At 45.0% G+C, this 18,397-nt stretch overlaps 1 protein-coding gene across 2 annotated transcripts in view; it reads left to right on the top strand.

Annotated features, from left to right (window-relative positions):
• efna4 (ephrin A4) overlaps nt 1-9,830 on the top strand; it is a 29,536-nt gene extending 19,706 nt beyond the window's left edge. Inside the window, exons 3-5 of one of the 2 annotated variants that reach the window (XM_079275487.1) lie at nt 2,085-2,153; nt 7,555-7,581; nt 8,101-9,830. In XM_079275487.1, the coding sequence (XP_079131613.1) occupies nt 2,085-2,153; nt 7,555-7,581; nt 8,101-8,183 (179 nt within the window). In that variant the 3' untranslated portion in view covers nt 8,184-9,830. The remainder of the gene's footprint in view (nt 1-2,084; nt 2,154-7,554; nt 7,582-8,100) is intronic. The other variant, XM_079275488.1, reaches the window with a different exon arrangement.
• The last annotated feature ends 8,567 nt before the right edge of the window (nt 9,831-18,397 follow it).

An 18,397-nucleotide genomic window follows, 5' to 3' on the forward strand; every position in this document is an offset into this window, starting at 1 on the left:
GGAGCATTGTGAGTGCATGAGAGAGTGCTTCCACACACACACACACACACACACACACACATGTATATATGTACACACACTGAGCTATTGTGGTTGTTCAGGCCCGTTCACAGACAAGCAACAATGGCTGTCCCCCCCCCCCCCCCCCCCCCCCCCCTGGTCGGGCCACATTGGACTCACAGCAATTGTGTGTTTTGTCCACATCAAAGATAAGGCGTAAACTTGGTCCAAATGTCTGGCTCTGGGCTCTGTGTGCTGAATGGGCCCGCAGCACTGGAGACACTATAATGGCATTAGCCTGGGAGAACAGTACAATAGTATTAGAAACACTAATGGCATTAGTTGGCTCAGTCTGAGCTGGGCTCGGCCCCTCTCTACGGCTCCCACAGACACTGTCAACCCACCGTCTCTGGGTCTCTGCCTGACCTGCTGACCAACAACTGCTGGTTCTCCATTTGTATTCCCTAGAAAACAGGAAACGCCTCAACATCCTCTGATGATCCGCAGCGCCGAGCATGGAACCATTCTAGGGGGATAGTTTCCAGGGGACGCCTAAAACTGAAGAATGCAGTAGTAATTAGTCAAAGGCACGAAATTATGCAATGACGTTGACGCCAAAATAAATATTGGATTTTTGGAACCAGAAGTGAGACGAGAGGGTGGAGCTAAGTACAACAGAGTCCTGAATATGGCATAGTTCGATCAAAAAGGTAACGATTAACTTTAAAGAAGTGAAAACGCACTTTGAAAGGGTTGTATGACGAACACCAAGACCAGACAACGCAGTGGAACCGACCTTTCAGTCACGAGGTAGCCCCACCGTAGCGCATACCCAGCTTTATGGTCTGTTTTACGCTAAATGGGACCATCATTTCCTAAATGAACACCATGTTTTCTTGAAGAAGACTTGAAACTAGCGATTGAGCCCATCAGCTCCAGTTTACAACGTGTGCTGAGGTAACAAATCAAGTGAGAAGTCATTTCCACGACACAATCAGACTTCTTCTTGCGACCAGAGGAGTCGCCCCCTGCTGGTTATTAGAAAGTTAAAGGCACTCCCGCATTGGCGTCACTCTTCAGACCCGGAGGGTAGCCACCTGTTGTGCACTGGAGGTTTCAAGTTCTCACATCACGCTTGTGTAAGTTGCATGCTAGACCGTGATTGATTCAAACTAGTTGTGATGTCACGAAATCCTGCTGGTTCGCGTACGTGTTGAACTGAGATTTTAGGTGAACTTTCAGCAGACGGCCTTCTCGTGTCAAACTGGGCAACTTGGGATGTGTTGCGTACGACTTGCAGAATTTCTATATTTGCTAGTACTTTCTGTTGTACTTTGGTGAAAGTGCTCCTGTCTTTGCTTGCGCTTCATTATTTGCAGTATTTTTTTTTTCTTCTAAATTTGACGCATTTGCCGTCAAAATGGTGACGCTGTTTAGTCTGTGAGCCTCCGATCCACAGTACGTAGTGCTTTATAGCAGCCTCACTGCCAGTCTGTGCTGTGTCTTACACGTTGAAATTACTGATACAAAGTAGGACAGACTGTTAGTGATCATACACTCAGCTTGTGTGGTGGGTCCCTGTAGAGTTAGCAGCTGTTTGTGAATAATTCAAACGTAAAGCCATTTAGCTGCAGTTTCCAGACAGAATTGTTTTTGTAAAAGCAACACTACACTGACAGGTAATACAGCTGATGTCTGCCAATCTTCCCTTGAGAGCCGTGATCAGTGTTGACATCGAAGCGGTTACATTTTTTTATGCTTGCACTCTCGGCACTGTCTTTTATTGTTGGTTGTGCAGATCGTGTCCCTGTGAGAGGAAGATGGTGTGATTCTTTTGTATTGAGGTATTGATATGGTAGAAACAGGAAAACATACTCTCTGCTCTTTAGCTTTTCTTATCATAAGTATTCTTCAAAAGTACCGAGACAGTTCTCAAAGACTAGATTTGATGGGAAGATTTTTACCCAGCATATCTGAATTTCTCTCTTTAACACGTTATTTGACACGTTGGCATTTTTGACTCACCGTTTGTCGGGTTTAATAGGTAAGCAGCATATTAAAATCTCCCTCCCTCCCTCCTCCAGCTCTACCTGCAGATGAAGGCCCTCCTCTGCCATGTATGACGCTGCGTGTCACCGTGTGCTGCGAGCCCCGTGAGTACACTACCCTCCTCTTCATCTGCTCTTCCTTTCATGCTCCCTCTTTGTAAACCAGGAGACTCCTCTCTCTGCCTCTCTTCTCTACTACCAGGGCATGATATTTAGACTGCTCCTCACCCCCACTACTATTCCTTCTCTCTCTCTCTCTCTCTGAAGAACTGCAATGCTCTCATTCTCGAGGAAACTAAATTCATCTTTACCCTTCAGAATCTTGTATTATCTTTAACATTGTAAAATTAGATTTAGCCCACTCTCCACTCCACGTTGGCTTTTAAAACTAATTGGATTGAGGGTTTTTTTTCTCTCTTCTCCCAGCCCTCCTCCTGGTCTCCCCCACTCTCCATCGCTCTGTCCCAGTGTGAAATTCCCAGAGTTGATCTAATCCAGAGCGTGCCTAGAGTAACGTTAGTCTTCCAGTCCAGTGAGCTGCCCATTCCGGTTGGGAATGTTGCCCAGTCGCTGTGGGAATCCCTGTACAGTTGGTGGCGTGTATGACCATTTGTCTGTGTGTGTGTGTGTGTGTGTGTGTGTGTGTGTGTGCGTGCCCCCTCATACGCTGGTCTGAGAAGTCTGTCCCAGTTCCCATCCCAGTGCTAGCTGCAGGGGGCTTGTCGTGCTGTCCCAGGCTGAACTAACACACACTTTGTCCAGGAGAGCTGGACGCAGGTTTGTGCGTGTCTGCGTGTGTGGGAGACCCATTCACTTAATTTCTACACGTCGTCTAACGAATACCTCCCAACCACACCGCCTTGATTAAATTCATGTCACTTTTGTGTAAAAGAGAAAAATATTAAAAACCAGTATAAAAAGAGCCCCATCCGTCTCGAATGAATTCTTAAATGCCATCTCTGTTCCGGCGCGAGACGGGGAGTAATTTGCTGCGTTATTACCAGAGTGAAGGCCGATGACTTTTTTTTTAAATGTTAATTATCCTGCTGTCATTAATTAGAAATACCACAGATAGTTGTTCAGTGAGGAAATGCAAATGTCGTCTTCTGACCTTCTGACAGTATTCCCAGATCAGCCTGTATGAGCCAGAAATAACCTAAATATTTGGAATCACCTGGACTACGCATGCGGGGAGACACATGCACACACACTTGACTTTACCGTTGAAGCCGATTACTTTACATTAGAAAGGCTTCCACCAAGAAAGATTCATTACTTCCATCTACTGTTTCCTGTTCTCTTTTTTTTTTTCTCCCTCTCATCCTGTTCCTTCACCAAAACTAATCCCGACTAAATGTCAGGATCTCCCTCTCGGTGTCTTCCACTCCTCCCGCTCTTTCTTTCTAGTCTTCTGTCATTCCTGAAGTGGCACTAATCCTCCCCTTCTCTCTGTCTCCTCAGCGCTCTCCTCCCTTCCTTGTTTTTTTATGATCTTTCGCTACTGGAGCAAAACTAATCTAGGCACCATCCATGGCAGTCTCTCACACTTCCTCCTCCCTCCCTCCCCGTCTGACTCCGCCCCGCCCCCACCCAATTCCTCCTCCACCTTTCTCTGTCTCTTTGTTGTATCTCCGTATCTACCACACAGTTATTCGCCGACTCCCCTGTCCTCGCTTCGCTCCATCTATGTCGCGTGCATGCTGTGCGCCGAGTGCGTTGGGATGAGAATACATGAGGCCGGAGAGAGAAGAGCGAACGAGATGGATGAGAGTGGAGATTGAGGAGAGTCAGAGGGTCTCTCTCTCTCTCACTTTCTCTTTGACTGTCCATTAGTGGCGGTTTACCACAGCTGTTGTTGTGTTGTTCCCTGTGGTAACACCTTACATACCCTCTGGTTGCTTCCTGCTCAGGTTCCCTTTTATCTGACAGGTAGCATGGTTTCAGTGTGTGTGTGTGTGTGTGTGTGTGTGGGGGGGGGCCTCTCGTCCTTCAGCTACATCTTATCTCGTATCTAAACTTCAACCCGTGCACCTCCCTCCCCCCCCTCCTTGTCGCCCCAAACTTTTTTTCTTCTTCTAAAAAGCATGTGATGAAACGGTATTTCCACGTGGGTATGCCCTGTTGTGGGTGTTTGAATTAATTATCAGAGAGTACAGACACACACCTACACGCCTGCCTCACACTGGTCTGAAGGACAGAGTGATGACAGTGAGAGGGTCCGTCAGGTACGCTGTCATTGCTCCAAGGTCAGCTCCCACTCGCCTGTCCCTCGGTCTCCTCTCCAGTGTGTGCATGTGTGTGTTTATCTCCTTAATTTAACCCAAGAACACAACAAACCAGGCAGGACAGATTCAGTGGTGCAGGGAGCTCCTAATGACATCCCGTGTGTGTGTGTGTGTGTGTGTCTCTCATGTTTCCTCATCCTGGTTGTTCCTCGCGGCAGTACAGAGCATGACTTTGGCTTTGGAGGTGTTGGTTATGTTTTTTGGCGTAGCGATGTGTGCGATGATGTTTATTTCAACACAACGCTGTCACGAGTCATGCCAGAGAAAGTGCTTTTGCCGAAAGGTGCTTGAGCCCGTGTTGCGTCAGAAAAACAAGGCTCTGAATCGTCGTCAGCAGACTGGTGTCTTGTAAAGTCTTTGCCGCCCTGCAGCCATCTATTGCATCTCCGACTCGCTTCGCCTCTCACTCCATACTTACCTTTTTCTTGCTGCAACGTCTCCCTAAAACTCCTCCTGTTGTTTATCCCTCTTCTTCACCTTGTCGCGCTGCCTCTCTTCCTTTCTCTTTTCTCGCCGTCCTACTGTGAGAAACCATTACAGACCAACATCCCTCTCTCTCTAATTGATTCCCGTTCTCTCTCCTCTCTTTTCTGTCGTCGTCCCGCTGTGAGCAGTCCATTGCATTCATTTCAATTTGCAGGGCTTCACCATTTTCCCCATTTTCTTTCCCTTTTTTTTCTGCTAGTTTTTTATTTTTTATTTCTTACATCGCTGTCCTCCTTTACCCCCTCCCCTCTCTCCCAAATACCTTTGTACCCTCTGAACTCGATACACACAAGGACACAATACGAACACTCGCGCACACACACACACACACACACCGCTTGCCCAGCCAAGCTCTCTCGGACGCTAAACTCGACACTCAAAGTTTAACTTTAGCCGCTTTCGTCAATTCCCGTTTTTCATTCGCGTATTTTTCCGCCGATCACATCTTTTCTTTTATTTTTAGTAAAGTGCTAACGGTCAGGGTTGGTTAGCATTAGCTGCTGCGTGTGTAAAATGGCGGCGTAAGAGGAGAGGTGGGATGGTGGAACAGTGTCTGTCTCTGCAGGGGCGTTCTGCCGACTGGAGACATACACACACTGCACTGACACACACACACTGCACTGACACACACAACACACACACACACACTGCACTGACACACACACACACACTGCACTGACACACACAACACACACACACACACTGCACTGACACACACGCGCACACACACGCACACTTAGCCATGGTTGTGCATGTACAGTTACACATGCTGCATGTTTCTGACTGCAGTGCAGAGGCGGCACTGTTCTTGCAGTCACGCCACCATGGACGCCATTTTGTGGCGGAGCTCACCCGGAGTGAAATTATGAGATTGACGCAAAGTCGTGGTCCTCAGTGTTCGGTTTTTTTGTGCAAATGATGTGATTATAGACCGATCAAAACACGCATATCACATACAGCCGGGTAAACGCAAGGCATTTAACATTTTAGTTTCCAAATGCGGTGTGGCGCCACACACACACACACACACACACACACTTATTCATGCTTTTCAGTGAAGTGTTTTTCCTCTTCCCAAGTAAATTATAAGTTTGATTTTAAAACATATTTATTATTTTCTTAATGTGATCCTTTTGTTGTTGCTTAGTTTGTCGCATCCAAAATATCCACAATAAAAAACTCACTAAAGACAAGGAGTTGAGGTTATAAAACCAGGTTTTTCTTCTAAATTACATATTATTTTGTGAATTTCTTCTTTTTTTTTAATTATTAAAATCATACATGCACTGCAGATCAGCTAACTAATAAATATTCTTGAGTTGTTAAATTGCATTAAAACATGGGTTGATTAAAAATGAACATAATAATGATGATTTTTATTATCTGATTTAGTATTCCAGTGCTATTTAAAGCCCGAAATGTCTGACTATTTCTCTTTTCTGTTTGCTTTGATTTCCTCCCTACAAACACTCACAGTTACATCCACACACACACACACACACACACACACACACAGACACACACACACACACACCGGCTCAGTCAGAGGCCCCGACCCAGCATGCTATTTAATGCTTCGTTAACCCCTAGACGGTCGTTAGTTGTTCGGGACCTGGGAGTAATTTAGTGTCTCATGTCTGTCGGAGCGACATGTTGCTACAGAGACCTGTAGGGATGGGATGGCTATTCCAGACAAACACAATGTTTCGACACTAAGTCCTCATTAATAAACCCTTTCTCCCTCTGTGTGGGTGGAGAGCAGATGAGCGCAGAGTGTCCCATTTCCTCTCCCATAATCCGTCAGTCGCAGTGGGATGTGAATAGCTGGTAGTTTTCCTGGAGACATCAATACACACTTTGTCTTCACGTGTGTTTGAGTCTTTGAGGTTGCACTGTCACAGATGGGTTCAAGGCCGTATCGATTTAATAACGGCTGCAATTGTGCAGCCTCTTCCCTGTTCCCTGACCTTTCTCTCGCACTGCGTTAGACGCCGGTTCCTTTTTCTATCGGCTTTTTATTCTCGCCACCTGTATTTCTTTTCCTATTCCTCTTCTCTTCACCAGCTCTCCCACCCCTCCCTGTCCCTTCATTCCACTCATCCTTCCCTCCATTATTTCCTTTTAGTCCGCCCCCTGCTGAGAAAGTGACGTCCAGACACAAACACCCCCTTATCCCGTCTCTTTCTCTCCCTCCCTTTTCTCTCTGTCTGACCTTGTTTCAATCTTTCCAGCCTTCTTCTCTTTTTTCCGCCATACTTTCTCACTCGGATCTCCTCTGCTCTCTTTCATCTTCTGTCCACTTCTTGGCTTCGCTCTGTCATTTTGAATTGTCGTGTTTTTTCCCCCCCTTTTTCATTTCCTGTATCCCCTCTGTATAATCTCCATCATTCTTACTCCAACAAATTTACATAACACTATCTTTTCCTGTTACCATGCTTCTCAAGCGCTTTTTTTATCCGACCTTTAAGAGAATTTGCATAGGGGACATATTTAGGGTTGCGCAGCCAGTCAGTACTCATTTTTCATGGCGTAAGGCTTTGAGTAATGGTAAATACCTTCCCGTGGTCATTTGTCTGTTTCTTGCTCCTTTTTGTTCCAGAAAGCAGTAGCTTTGTTGAGAAAGTTAAGCACACAAAAATGACGAATCAGCATCTTGTTTCTTTGCCTCAACTTTATCTAAATCTTCTCTCTGTGCTCTCTCTCTCTCTCTCTCTCGCTCTCTCTCTCCCCTACAGCATCAGAGGGTTCAAAACAAACACGAGGTGAGATGAAACATTTCAAACCCAATCTATTTGTAAATGCAGGCGTCTCCGTGATGTTTTCTCTGCCCATGTGGTTCACTTGCATGACTTGATTATAGCAAGAACACGGCACATCGTCTGTAAGAAAACATGACAGTGACAACCTACATACAAGTCTACTTCAATGAATCAGTCATGCAAATTAGTCAAATGGAAAAGGCTCCTCCTTCTCTCGTCTGGGAAGATATTGGAACCTTTCAGCCACAAGAGCGTTGTTGATGCAGAGCAATAGGACTCGCACTCTGTGCGCCACTTCATCCCAAAGTTGTTCTACGGCTACGCCAAACCTAGAAACCAAGGACCTTCTATAACTTGTCACAAAGTTAGGAGGCATACCATTGTCTACAATGTCTTTATATGTTGTGACCTTATCATTTTCATAAGTTGCAATTAAAGCGGCTAGCCCAAGCTGTTGGAAAATGGTGCAGGCCAAACGTCGGATACACTGTTTCATTCATAACGGTTCCTTCTCTCTTCCAGGAACTGTACGTGAAAGCAGCGGCTCCTCCCTGAGGACGGCTTCACCTCCACTCCTCCTCGTCCTCTTATTGCTGACGACCTGACTTCCTCATCCGTCCTCACCGCTGACCTCGCACCCGTTCTGCCCCAGACTGGGAGATTTTTTTTGTTACTCGCCCATCAAGTACACAATGCAATCCATTGCTAAGCTACTGCAAATGACTCGTATTACCTTGTGACTGGTTTACCTTTTGAAATTCCAAAAATAATCCGTTTCTTCTCCAGAATGTTACTCAGGGGCCGACGTGCTGAATCACAGTGATTCATTTCTTGTTCTTCTTTGTCTCGCGCCATTTGTGTAAGCGGTAACACAGAAGAGTACACACAGAGTCATAAGACTCAGAGCCCACTCTGAAGCCAGGAGACCAATGACTCTGACTATTTGCTTCTTTTTGAGAGCCTGCGTCGTGTTAAAAAGTGGCCACGTAAACAGAAGCCACTGAGCGGTTCAGGTTGGAGGTCAGTCTGCTTTATTTCTCTACATGGTGATGCATAAATTGCAGACACATTTGAACTGTTTCAGTTGCATCTCATTAAGATAGACTTGTTTAAAAACTGTTTTTAACTAATTAGATTTGGGAAATAAAGGTGTTTTAGGAGCAATTGGGCAATATTCTGGAATCATCAAGCAGGGCTGCTGCGCCCCCTACTGGGATCAAACTGGTTGAACTGGAGTTGGACTGGGATGGCCATGAACTGGACACAAGTTAGACACTAGTGCTGTATCGTAATAATGGGACCTGGGACAGAGTTTGTCCTCTCTGATCGGACCCCCCTGTTGTTCTGCCTCAGAATAAAGCACAGAACAGAGGGGTTTATGGGTAAATGGAGAGCCTCGCTCCACTGAACACACTGCGGACCACTGAGGAGGCTGATTGGTGAGCAACCAGGTGTGCAGATATGCACACATGCTTTTTGTTCCTTTTGTTGTTGTTTTTTTACACAGGATCCTTGGTTTTAGGTTTTACTGTATAGTTAATATATTCTACAAAATGAGATGTATTGACAACATAATTCAACGTTTTAGTAGGAACTGATCTCTGAAATTTAAGTGCAAAAATCTGACATACACAATGACTTATATTCTGGATATGCATTTACTGGTATTTTCAATTTGCTCTGCTACAGTGTAGTTTCACAAATTCAATATGATTGTTGCCAAACATTTTTAAAAGAAATTGCTCAAAATGACACAGATAAAGAAAATATCATCTATTAATCAATGAATTAACAATTCATTGATTTTTTTTTTGATTTTTTTTTTTTTTAATTGAAATTCGAGATAATGTAGGTGTATTTCTTATTGAAATTAAGTTTATATATTTATGGTTGCATAATTTCCCCACAATTTGAGTGACTTGAGCTCTGAAAAGCTATAGTTTAATTGTTTCATTTATTAAACAATTTATTCTATCTTAAAAATAAATACTCCATTGTTCGCACTTCTGTATGCTGTAACTCACACCAGTCATGCTATTTCTTAAAGTCATCTTTTTCTTCGGTTTATTTCCTAAATGAGTGAAAAAGATAAAGAATCATTTCAAAGATGTCGGCTTTTACAATCATGTACAACTCTGAATTAGTTTTTCATTTCTTTACGTGTGTGTAACGTGTTCTGCTTTCACATTTTAGTGAAGAATGTAGCTTCTTCTGTGAAGAGCCAACTGCAATCTGAGCCTTTTTTTTTGTATGCGACAACAAAAATAAATATGATTGCATTTAAACGCTTTGAGTCGATTTGTCAATTAACCTTTTAGAAGTATTGATTGTTTTATGCAACTGCGCGTCTCTGTGAACACACACACACACAAACACGACTATTTGCGGAACACACACGTCAAGTATAATACATGTGTATTTTCGATAAAGAGACTTCAGGGACTTGAAATGACCTTGTGGTGCAAGAGGCCAATGTAATGTGAGTAACTTAGGGGAATATTGAGCTGAGTTTTTATCTCTAGGCAGCCAAAGCCTGATACGACTCCCATAGACTCCCGGTATTAAGACCCTGAAGCATCGTTGCAATAAATCAACCTTAAAACAGTAACTATTTATTTTCAGTGAGGGGGAATACAGGGCAAGAGGTGGTGTTTTTGTTTTGTAAATATAGAAGTGTACATCCAGATAAGCTGTAAATGTATTTCCATTTATGTCTGCTGTAATGTAGAGCCTCTTGTGAAGCCAGAGAGGCAATTTCCTGGATAATATGGCTAATGCTTCTATTTCATGGTTTATGATCTCTTCTGATGACATGTTTGTCACTGTTGAGGCATGTTATGAGCTGGCTTTGACCTTCGCGAAGACATTCCCAAAGCTTATGTTTTCCTTCTGTTTCCATTGTGAATGATGAAGTAGTCAGCAGGGCGATACTTTCAGACTGCCGTGAAAGGAAGCCTCTGTCCACTTCCATTTTATGTGTGTACAAACTGTACGGCTGTTCATTCCAGCAGAAGCATGCACAAACCAACACTTTAATGTAACAGTGTGATATTGAGTTTTCTTATGTTTTATCTTTGATTCCAGACAGGAAAAAGCTTGAACAATCATCCCAAACGTTTCTAATAATTTCTGAATGTATTTGAAGTGGACAATGTTGTTTTTAAACATGTCTGCTGTGCATCAATCTGCTAAAGCTAGGAACTGAACTCGCTCTCCAAAATAAATGTTGCAATTATGGACAGATGTTGCCATATTATATAAATTTAGAAGATCATGAAAATCCCACGTCAAAGCTTCCTCAGAGGCGCTCTGTTTATGATCCCAGTCACCCCAACTTCTGGGATGACAAATTTAGTTTTTAACTATCTGACTAAAAAAATAAAAAACAGTCCTTGTTGCATATCCATATTGCAGCTCTCCTTTTCCCCCAATGGCACTGTAATTACACTGCATCACATTTCTACACAGCAGGTTCTTTTGCCACAAGTCGGCCTATATTTAATCGGACATCGGCTGAATATTTAAGGCTCGGATTGCCTGTGTGGATTACATCTTCAGAGATACAAAACTCTGGCTATTAACAGACGCAAACGATGCCTATACAGTTACATTGTAATTACTTGAATAAAGACATTTTTATGGGCGCACTCACAGGTCAATATATTTTAAGGGTTACGAGAAATTGTTATTAAATACTTGAATGCATTTTACCGCAGAAAATGTACCTGCTGAAATACATTTGAAGATATATTTTTGCTGTATTTGTTATCAATCTATCAATCCATCTATCTTGTATTGGTTTTAAATCCTTGCAGGGTAACATGTTTTTCTTTTTGTTTTAGCGTTCAGGTTTAGTGAGGAGTCTTGGACACGTGTCTAGAACCTTTTCTCGAATTTTGGAAGGATGTTTTCACAGTTACGCGTTTCTCAACACCTTGATCGGTGGCGTTCATCATCCTCGTGAATCCTGACCTGTGTGTATTTCACATACAATCAAGGTGAACTGAGGTGAGAGGGCAGCCCTGTTGCAGGAAGTGTCCTTCTGAAAACGTAATAAGATCACGTGGTCCTTAAGAAAACATGTGTTGGCTTTTTATTTGTATTCTATTGAAGTCACAGCATCCATAATCCTCTGGGAGGTGAAGCGATACAAGGCCAGACTGGCTTTGTCTGGACATTCTCTCCTTGGAGGCATTCCTCATGTATATTTTAACGAAAACATCCAAGGTTTGTTAATAATATTATGCAGTCTGCCCTAAAAATGTACCTTAAATATGTTATTCTAGACAAGCTAAATCTTGTTAAGATCCTGTATTTATTTTTGATGGTATTTTACTACTTTTGCTGTTTCCTCTTCACAGAGAGAGGGCGATACAATTTATTGACTAGCAGAGCCAGTTAGAGATTTCAAGGGTGCCAAAACCCACTAATCTTTCCAGCTGACTATTCTAATGTTTACTTGTCATTTCTGCCAACTTCCAAAACCTTTTTGCATCAGGAAATGTGACTGAATCCCAGTTTGAAATCGCCTGATCCTCTCAAACAGCTCTGGGCATAAAGCATCTTCTAGCATGAACAAGCAGAAGCTGTGAGAACAGGGAAAAAAGGTCTTGTCCTGGTATTCTCTGTTGGGTGCCATCGCTCCCCTATCAATAAGCAGCATTTCTGTGTTGTCTTCTCCTCAAGGTATAACATCTGAGCTGTGTGTGCATTCCTGCAAAAGTTACACTTTCAAGATCGAGGACTTTGTTAAAGTCTCCCCCAATCAGCCAAATGTCGCTCAACATCTCTTGCAAATATTGCGTCAACTTTTTCAATACTTAATAATCAGTACAGACAGTACATATATTTTATCCCCGGGTGAATATTAGACCCTTCATGCAGTGGAGAGTAAAAGACCGACTTAACACGCGACAGTAAATCTGTGAAGCAGACCCTCCATATAAACTCCTTGCGAGTAAAATCCAGTTTAAGAACAGCCCTTTTATTTATTCATGGAGGTTTCACTTCACTTGTTTTCCCAGTGACACATCTAGGAATAATTTCAATGGCCCTGCTGATCATATACCATGCTATATATATATATATATATATATATATATATATACATACAGATATATATATACATACAGATATATATATATATATACAGAAGTAAAACAGTAATAGTTGCTGTGCAACCACAATTATAGAAAATATTGCCTTGATTCGAGAACTCGACTGTGTTTTTAGTCATGACACAGATGCAGAAACGCTGAAGCTTTAAAGCTGAAGTAAGCTAAATATTTATTATAACTTTACTAGTTTAAAAACTTTGACTGTGATAATGACACTAGATGGCACAAAACTTCGTACAAAAAAAAAGACAATCACATATTTCAAATCATTTATCAACTTGGAGATTCAAAATGTCGCCTGAAATAATTTGAAATAAATGAGTCAATTGAAACAACACATTCACTCCTGAAAATGCCACATCACCACACATACAGCTTTGGACAAAACAGTTGTTTTTAACGCTACATTTGATTATATTCATACAAAGTGATTCACTGCATCATTTACAATAAGAGTTCTGTTGGAAGATAAAAAAAGAGGCAACACATGTTCCCCACTCAGGTTCCATGTGTTGCTCCGTGTATTGCATGTGAGACGTTGGGCTGTGAAAGCCTCTGAGGATTATCATTGAATCATTTTGCAGCCTTGATGAATCGGTGTGCTATTTAATTTCCAGAACGACGAACGAAGGAAGGAAAAACACATACGTATGAACTGTTATGGTGCCGAGCTCCATGCAAGAGCACTTGTCAACAGATAAAACGACTAACACGTCTTTTGTGAATGTGCTCTCGTTCAGATCCATTCATTTCACATTTTGTACATGACCCAATGCTGAAAAGCATTGCAACTTTTTAGGGATGACCAAGATATCATCTGTGGAAAGTTTATTCCCATGCCTGATTTTGGATACTTACATTGATGCATACATTACATTGGCTTCAGAAAAAGTCTGACTTTATTGATGCAGTACTATAATCTTTAACAACAAGACTCAGTTGACATTCGCCGGGCCTTTCTCGTGTTAAACATCTCATCTTTCCAGCACCATGTTTGAAATAATGGCTGTTGAGTGCAAATGAGCTCCAGTTGAGTTGAGCTGAGCCGTTGTCAGCTTGCCGGTTGAAGTTTCACAGACCCTGGTCCTTTACATTAAAGCAAGCTCGCTGCGCGTAAGGCATTTCTAAATGCATACCATGTGTGCGGTAGCAAGCAGGGGGTCTTGGTGCCGTGTACCGGACCGCGAGCTCTGACAAACTCAGGATTATGAGACTGGCTTTTATTTGAAGACACCAAAACCAGACACAGACGAGTTAAAGTCAGTCACACTTCACGTGGCAGCCGAGCAAAGCAGCCTCCTTCCTCTTCCTCCCTTCCATCCACTTTTAATGTGTGAGACACTTTGATACTGAACATCCTATTTCCTGTGTTCTGGTCGGTTGGCTTTACATGCTGACGGGTTGGTAATTTGCATAGACTCAAAGGTCTCCCTTCTCTCCTGATGCTTTCTGACAACGCCGTGTCTATTCATCCTCTGTGTTCAGCGTCCCTCCGAGGACATCGCCTCAATTGCTGTCTCATGCTGCTTCAAGTCTCGTGTTACACTGCAGGAGCTGATGAGGAATTGGATTAGGAAGATATTCCTTCAGAGGAAAGCATCACAGTCACCAGGGCAGGCATCTGAAAGGTATGGTTCACTCCAATATCAACGCTTGTTGCATGTTTTTGTACAAAGTCAGATACCAAGTCATGCTGAGATCATATCACACACAGTTAAACTCTGTGGATTCTGTTTTACCGAAGAGTCCCACCTGAGAGATTTGAAGGAAATAACAGATCACCTCAGTTCTTCTTATCCTCACATCACCTTTTGTTATGTGGGAGTTCACAGGTAGGACCCAAACGCAAGACCACAGGAGACAGAAGTTACTATTAACAGGTTTTATTGAGACTGTGTGAAGGTGTGGAGCCCGTGGTCCGACACCCGAGTGGCAGATCGACGGTGTGAGAAAAACTGGTTCTGACCGGCCACGGGGCTGCAGAAGAGCCTCGGCCACAGGTGCTCCGGCGGACGGCCGGGCGGGCAGAAGGGCTCCGGCAGGTACTGGAGGTCTCTGCTGCCCCGTGACGGCAGCGGGCACGGGAGGTCTCTGCTGCCCAGCGGGCACAGGAGGTCGCTGCTGCTCAGAGACGGCAGCGGGCTCTGCGGCGGCAGGAACTGGAGCTGGCGCTGCGGCGGCAGGAACTGGAGCGGGCTGCGGCGGCAGGAACTGGAGCGGGCTGCGGCGTAGAGGCGGCAGGAACTGGAGCGGGCTGCGGCGCTGCGGTGGCAGGAACTGGAGCGGGCTGCGGCGTAGAGGCGGCAGGAACTGGAGCTGGCGCTGAGGCGGCAGGAACTGGAGCTGGCTGCGGCGCTGAGGCGGCAGGAACTGGAGCGGGCTGGAGCGTAGAGGCGGCAGGAACTGGAGCTGGCGTAGAGGCGGCAGCGGCCGGGACTGGGAGCGGCTCTGGCTCTGAGGCCGCGAGGTCAGGGGATAGCTGCGGCTCCGAGACGACAGCCGGGACTGGAGGTCGCTGCTGCTCTGGGACGGCAGCGGCCGGGACGGGAGGTCGCCGCGGTACAGAGACGGCGGCCGGGACTGGAGGTCGCTGCTGCTCTGGGATGGCAGCGGCCGGGACTGGAGGTCGCCGCGGTATGGAGACGGCGGCGGCCGGGACTGGAGGTCGCCGCGGTACGGAGACGGCGGCGGCCGGGACTGGAGGTCGCCGCGGTACGGAGACGGCGGCGGCCGGAACTGGAGGTCGCTGCTGCTCTGGGACGGCAGCGGCCAGGACTGGAGGTCACTGCGGTACGGCGACGGCGGCGGCCGGGACTGGAGGTCGCTGCTGCTCTGGGACGGCAGCGGCCGGGACTAGAGGTCGCTGCGGTACGGAGACGGCGGCGGCCGGGACTGGGGAAAGCTGTGCCGCAGAGGCGGTAGGAACCGGAGCTGGCGAAGAGGTGGCAGGAACAGGAGCTGGCTGCAATGCCGGCCGAATACGGGGAGCCGGAGTCGGCCGGGCCACAGAGTGTTCCGCTACACTTGCTTGGCTCCGTCTCCGGCTGAGAAGGTGCTTGGCCATATAATCAGAGTCCCCCAGAGGGTCAAAAACTCTCATCAGAGCAGTCACGAAGTCCACATAACCCACAGTATTACGCCGATCAAAACTTAATGTTCTCGCAGCCCAGTCCAAAGCCCTTCCCGTAATAATCCAACCACGTAGGACACCTTGGACCCGTCCGAGGCAAACGTCTGAGGCTGACGGTCAAACACTCGTCGGCAAAGCAACAGGAAGCCCTGGCACTTCCCCAGTGTTCCGTCATAGGGATCCGGAGCTGGCACGGGGGATTCCCAGACCGGCGGAGCGAGGACAGGCGGGAATAGTGCGGGTGCTGGAACTGGTGGAGACCTGACTGTCCGGGCTAGTTCCTGCACGAAACAGCCAATCCGAGAAATCGCAGCAGTGACACTTCTCACCTCCTCCAGCAGCCTGTTAGGGCCGTACAGTGTAGCTGCTCCTGTGGTTGCTGGGTCCATTATGGTCAGGTCGTTCTGTTATGTGAGAGATCACAGGTAGGACCCAAACGCAAGACCACAGGAGACAGAAGTTACTATTAACAGGTTTTATTGAGACTGTGTGAAGGTGTGGAGCCCGTGGTCCGACACCCGAGTGGCAGATCGACGGTGTGAGGCCCGTGGCTCGACACCGGAGGGCTGGCAGCTTGACGGCGAGAGTAGTCCGTGTAACACAAGGAGGGCAGAGCGGCGGAGTGTAATCCGTACACGCAAGGAGGGCAGAGGACGCGGGTGAAAAACGGTACGACCTGACAACCCCAGACTGCAGGGCCAGAGCTTATGTAGTGACAGGAGACTCATTAGTGGGCCCTGAGTCTGGTGTGTCAGGCAGCAGGAGGTGATCGGCTGGAGTGTCCTCAGCTGTGCACACTCAAGGGTGCGGCCATGGGAGGCGTCAGGTCAGACAGGGATCCTGGATCCTGACACCTTTAGTGGCATACTTCCACCAGCCGACCGACAATCTCTCTTTGGAGAGCCAATTAAGTTTACATATGCACAGGAGGAAAAAGAAATCGAGCTTTTCTTTTTTTATTCCTGCTTGCTCCACTTCGTCTCAAATTACACAAAAGTTGCTGTATCGGAATTTCAGCAGTGTTTTGTTTGTGTAGAATTCAAACAGACCCTGTTTCAAAAGCACAGCAGTGTGAAATTAAAAAAATAAGATATTCATAAACATGCATTTGATGACCAAACACACAACAAGAGTATTTTAGTCCAGATACTTTTAGGGCCCGAGTCAATACCCATATCCTCCCACTTTGTCACCCCAAGACGTGTTTTTCTTCAAAATCAAAACATCATCTTGGAATGCATAAGAAGAACTGAACATGAATCCAGAGGTCGAGTGCACAAGAACGGCAGAAAGGAAGGAAGTGGTGTGACAACTAGAGAGTGGCTGAATACAGTAGTGAAGCCCAAACAGACATGAAGGATGAAACAGGAAAGTGAGAGTGATGGAGTGTCAACTGAAAGAGGATGAAGATGGAACTGTGGAAGACAATGGAACAAAAGGACAAAGCAAATCAACTTTAGAGAGATATACAAATGTCAAAATGAATAGTGATAGCAAATGTAGAGGTGGAAGTGAATTCAGATATTTTACTGCAGTACGTTGTAGCTGTTTGACATTAAACTTTGGACATTGAACTGATTTTTGTTTTTATTAAACCATATGAGCAGTTAAGTGGGGACATCGCTCTTTGAGTAGAACTGCTAACTGAAATATGATGAGCGGTCACAAGCTAAAGGTTGGGAACCATAATGTGTTTATAGTATATGTGTTTTATGAGATAATCATGTGTTTTTTTAATGTGGAAAATCGTGGACATGTAGTGGACTGAAAAGTGCATTTGCTCCCTCTTGAATATAGTCAAGTATACAACATACCACTGAGCATCATTCCATTGCCTATCGCTCTTATATAGACCAGGATTTATTGGCTATACTTAAAAACATCATTAAATATTAAAAAATGCAGAAAATCCTCTAACTATATAATATAAGCAATGTTTACCCACAGTGCATTATGTTGAATGCACATTTAGTATGGTCTAATGGGGTAAGTGCTTTATGCACATTCTATCTCAAACAAAATATTTTATACTTACAATTTAATGACATCATTTAGAAAGACTAGCAATTGTAAGGTTGAACATCTGTACCTTGCACAAAGATGGTTGAAGAAGCTCGCAGAGAGACGCGCTGCGCACCTCCTGAAAGATGTGCGGCACTGGAGACAGAACTCAGAAGTTTGATTTGATAACCAGAACCGGGAGGTGGGATTTCAGGACAAGTACCTCACATACCTCACATAACAACAACCTGATGCATTCTAGGCACAAGCAATCCTCATCCAACTCCTCCATGATTCTTTTCCCAGCCATGGAGTTATGTTGGGCCAAACTTATGTGGAACTGTTGAATCACACCTATCAAATAAATCAAAGACTGCTGGTGGGATTTCTGTCCACTCCACTAACAATACATGTTCTTGTTAGTTGAAACCCTGGACAATAGTGTATGCTATGGTCTGTTGATTTGTGAAAAACACTTGTTTACTGTCATTCAAGGTTGTATTTGTATTTGTATTTTTTTTGCAGGTAAGCTGAGTCATCATGACTACTTGATGGCAACAACCAAAGATCC

This window comes from Melanostigma gelatinosum (assembly GCF_949748355.1).
Source record: "Melanostigma gelatinosum genome assembly, chromosome: 9".
Classification (NCBI taxonomy): domain Eukaryota; kingdom Metazoa; phylum Chordata; class Actinopteri; order Perciformes; family Zoarcidae; genus Melanostigma; species Melanostigma gelatinosum.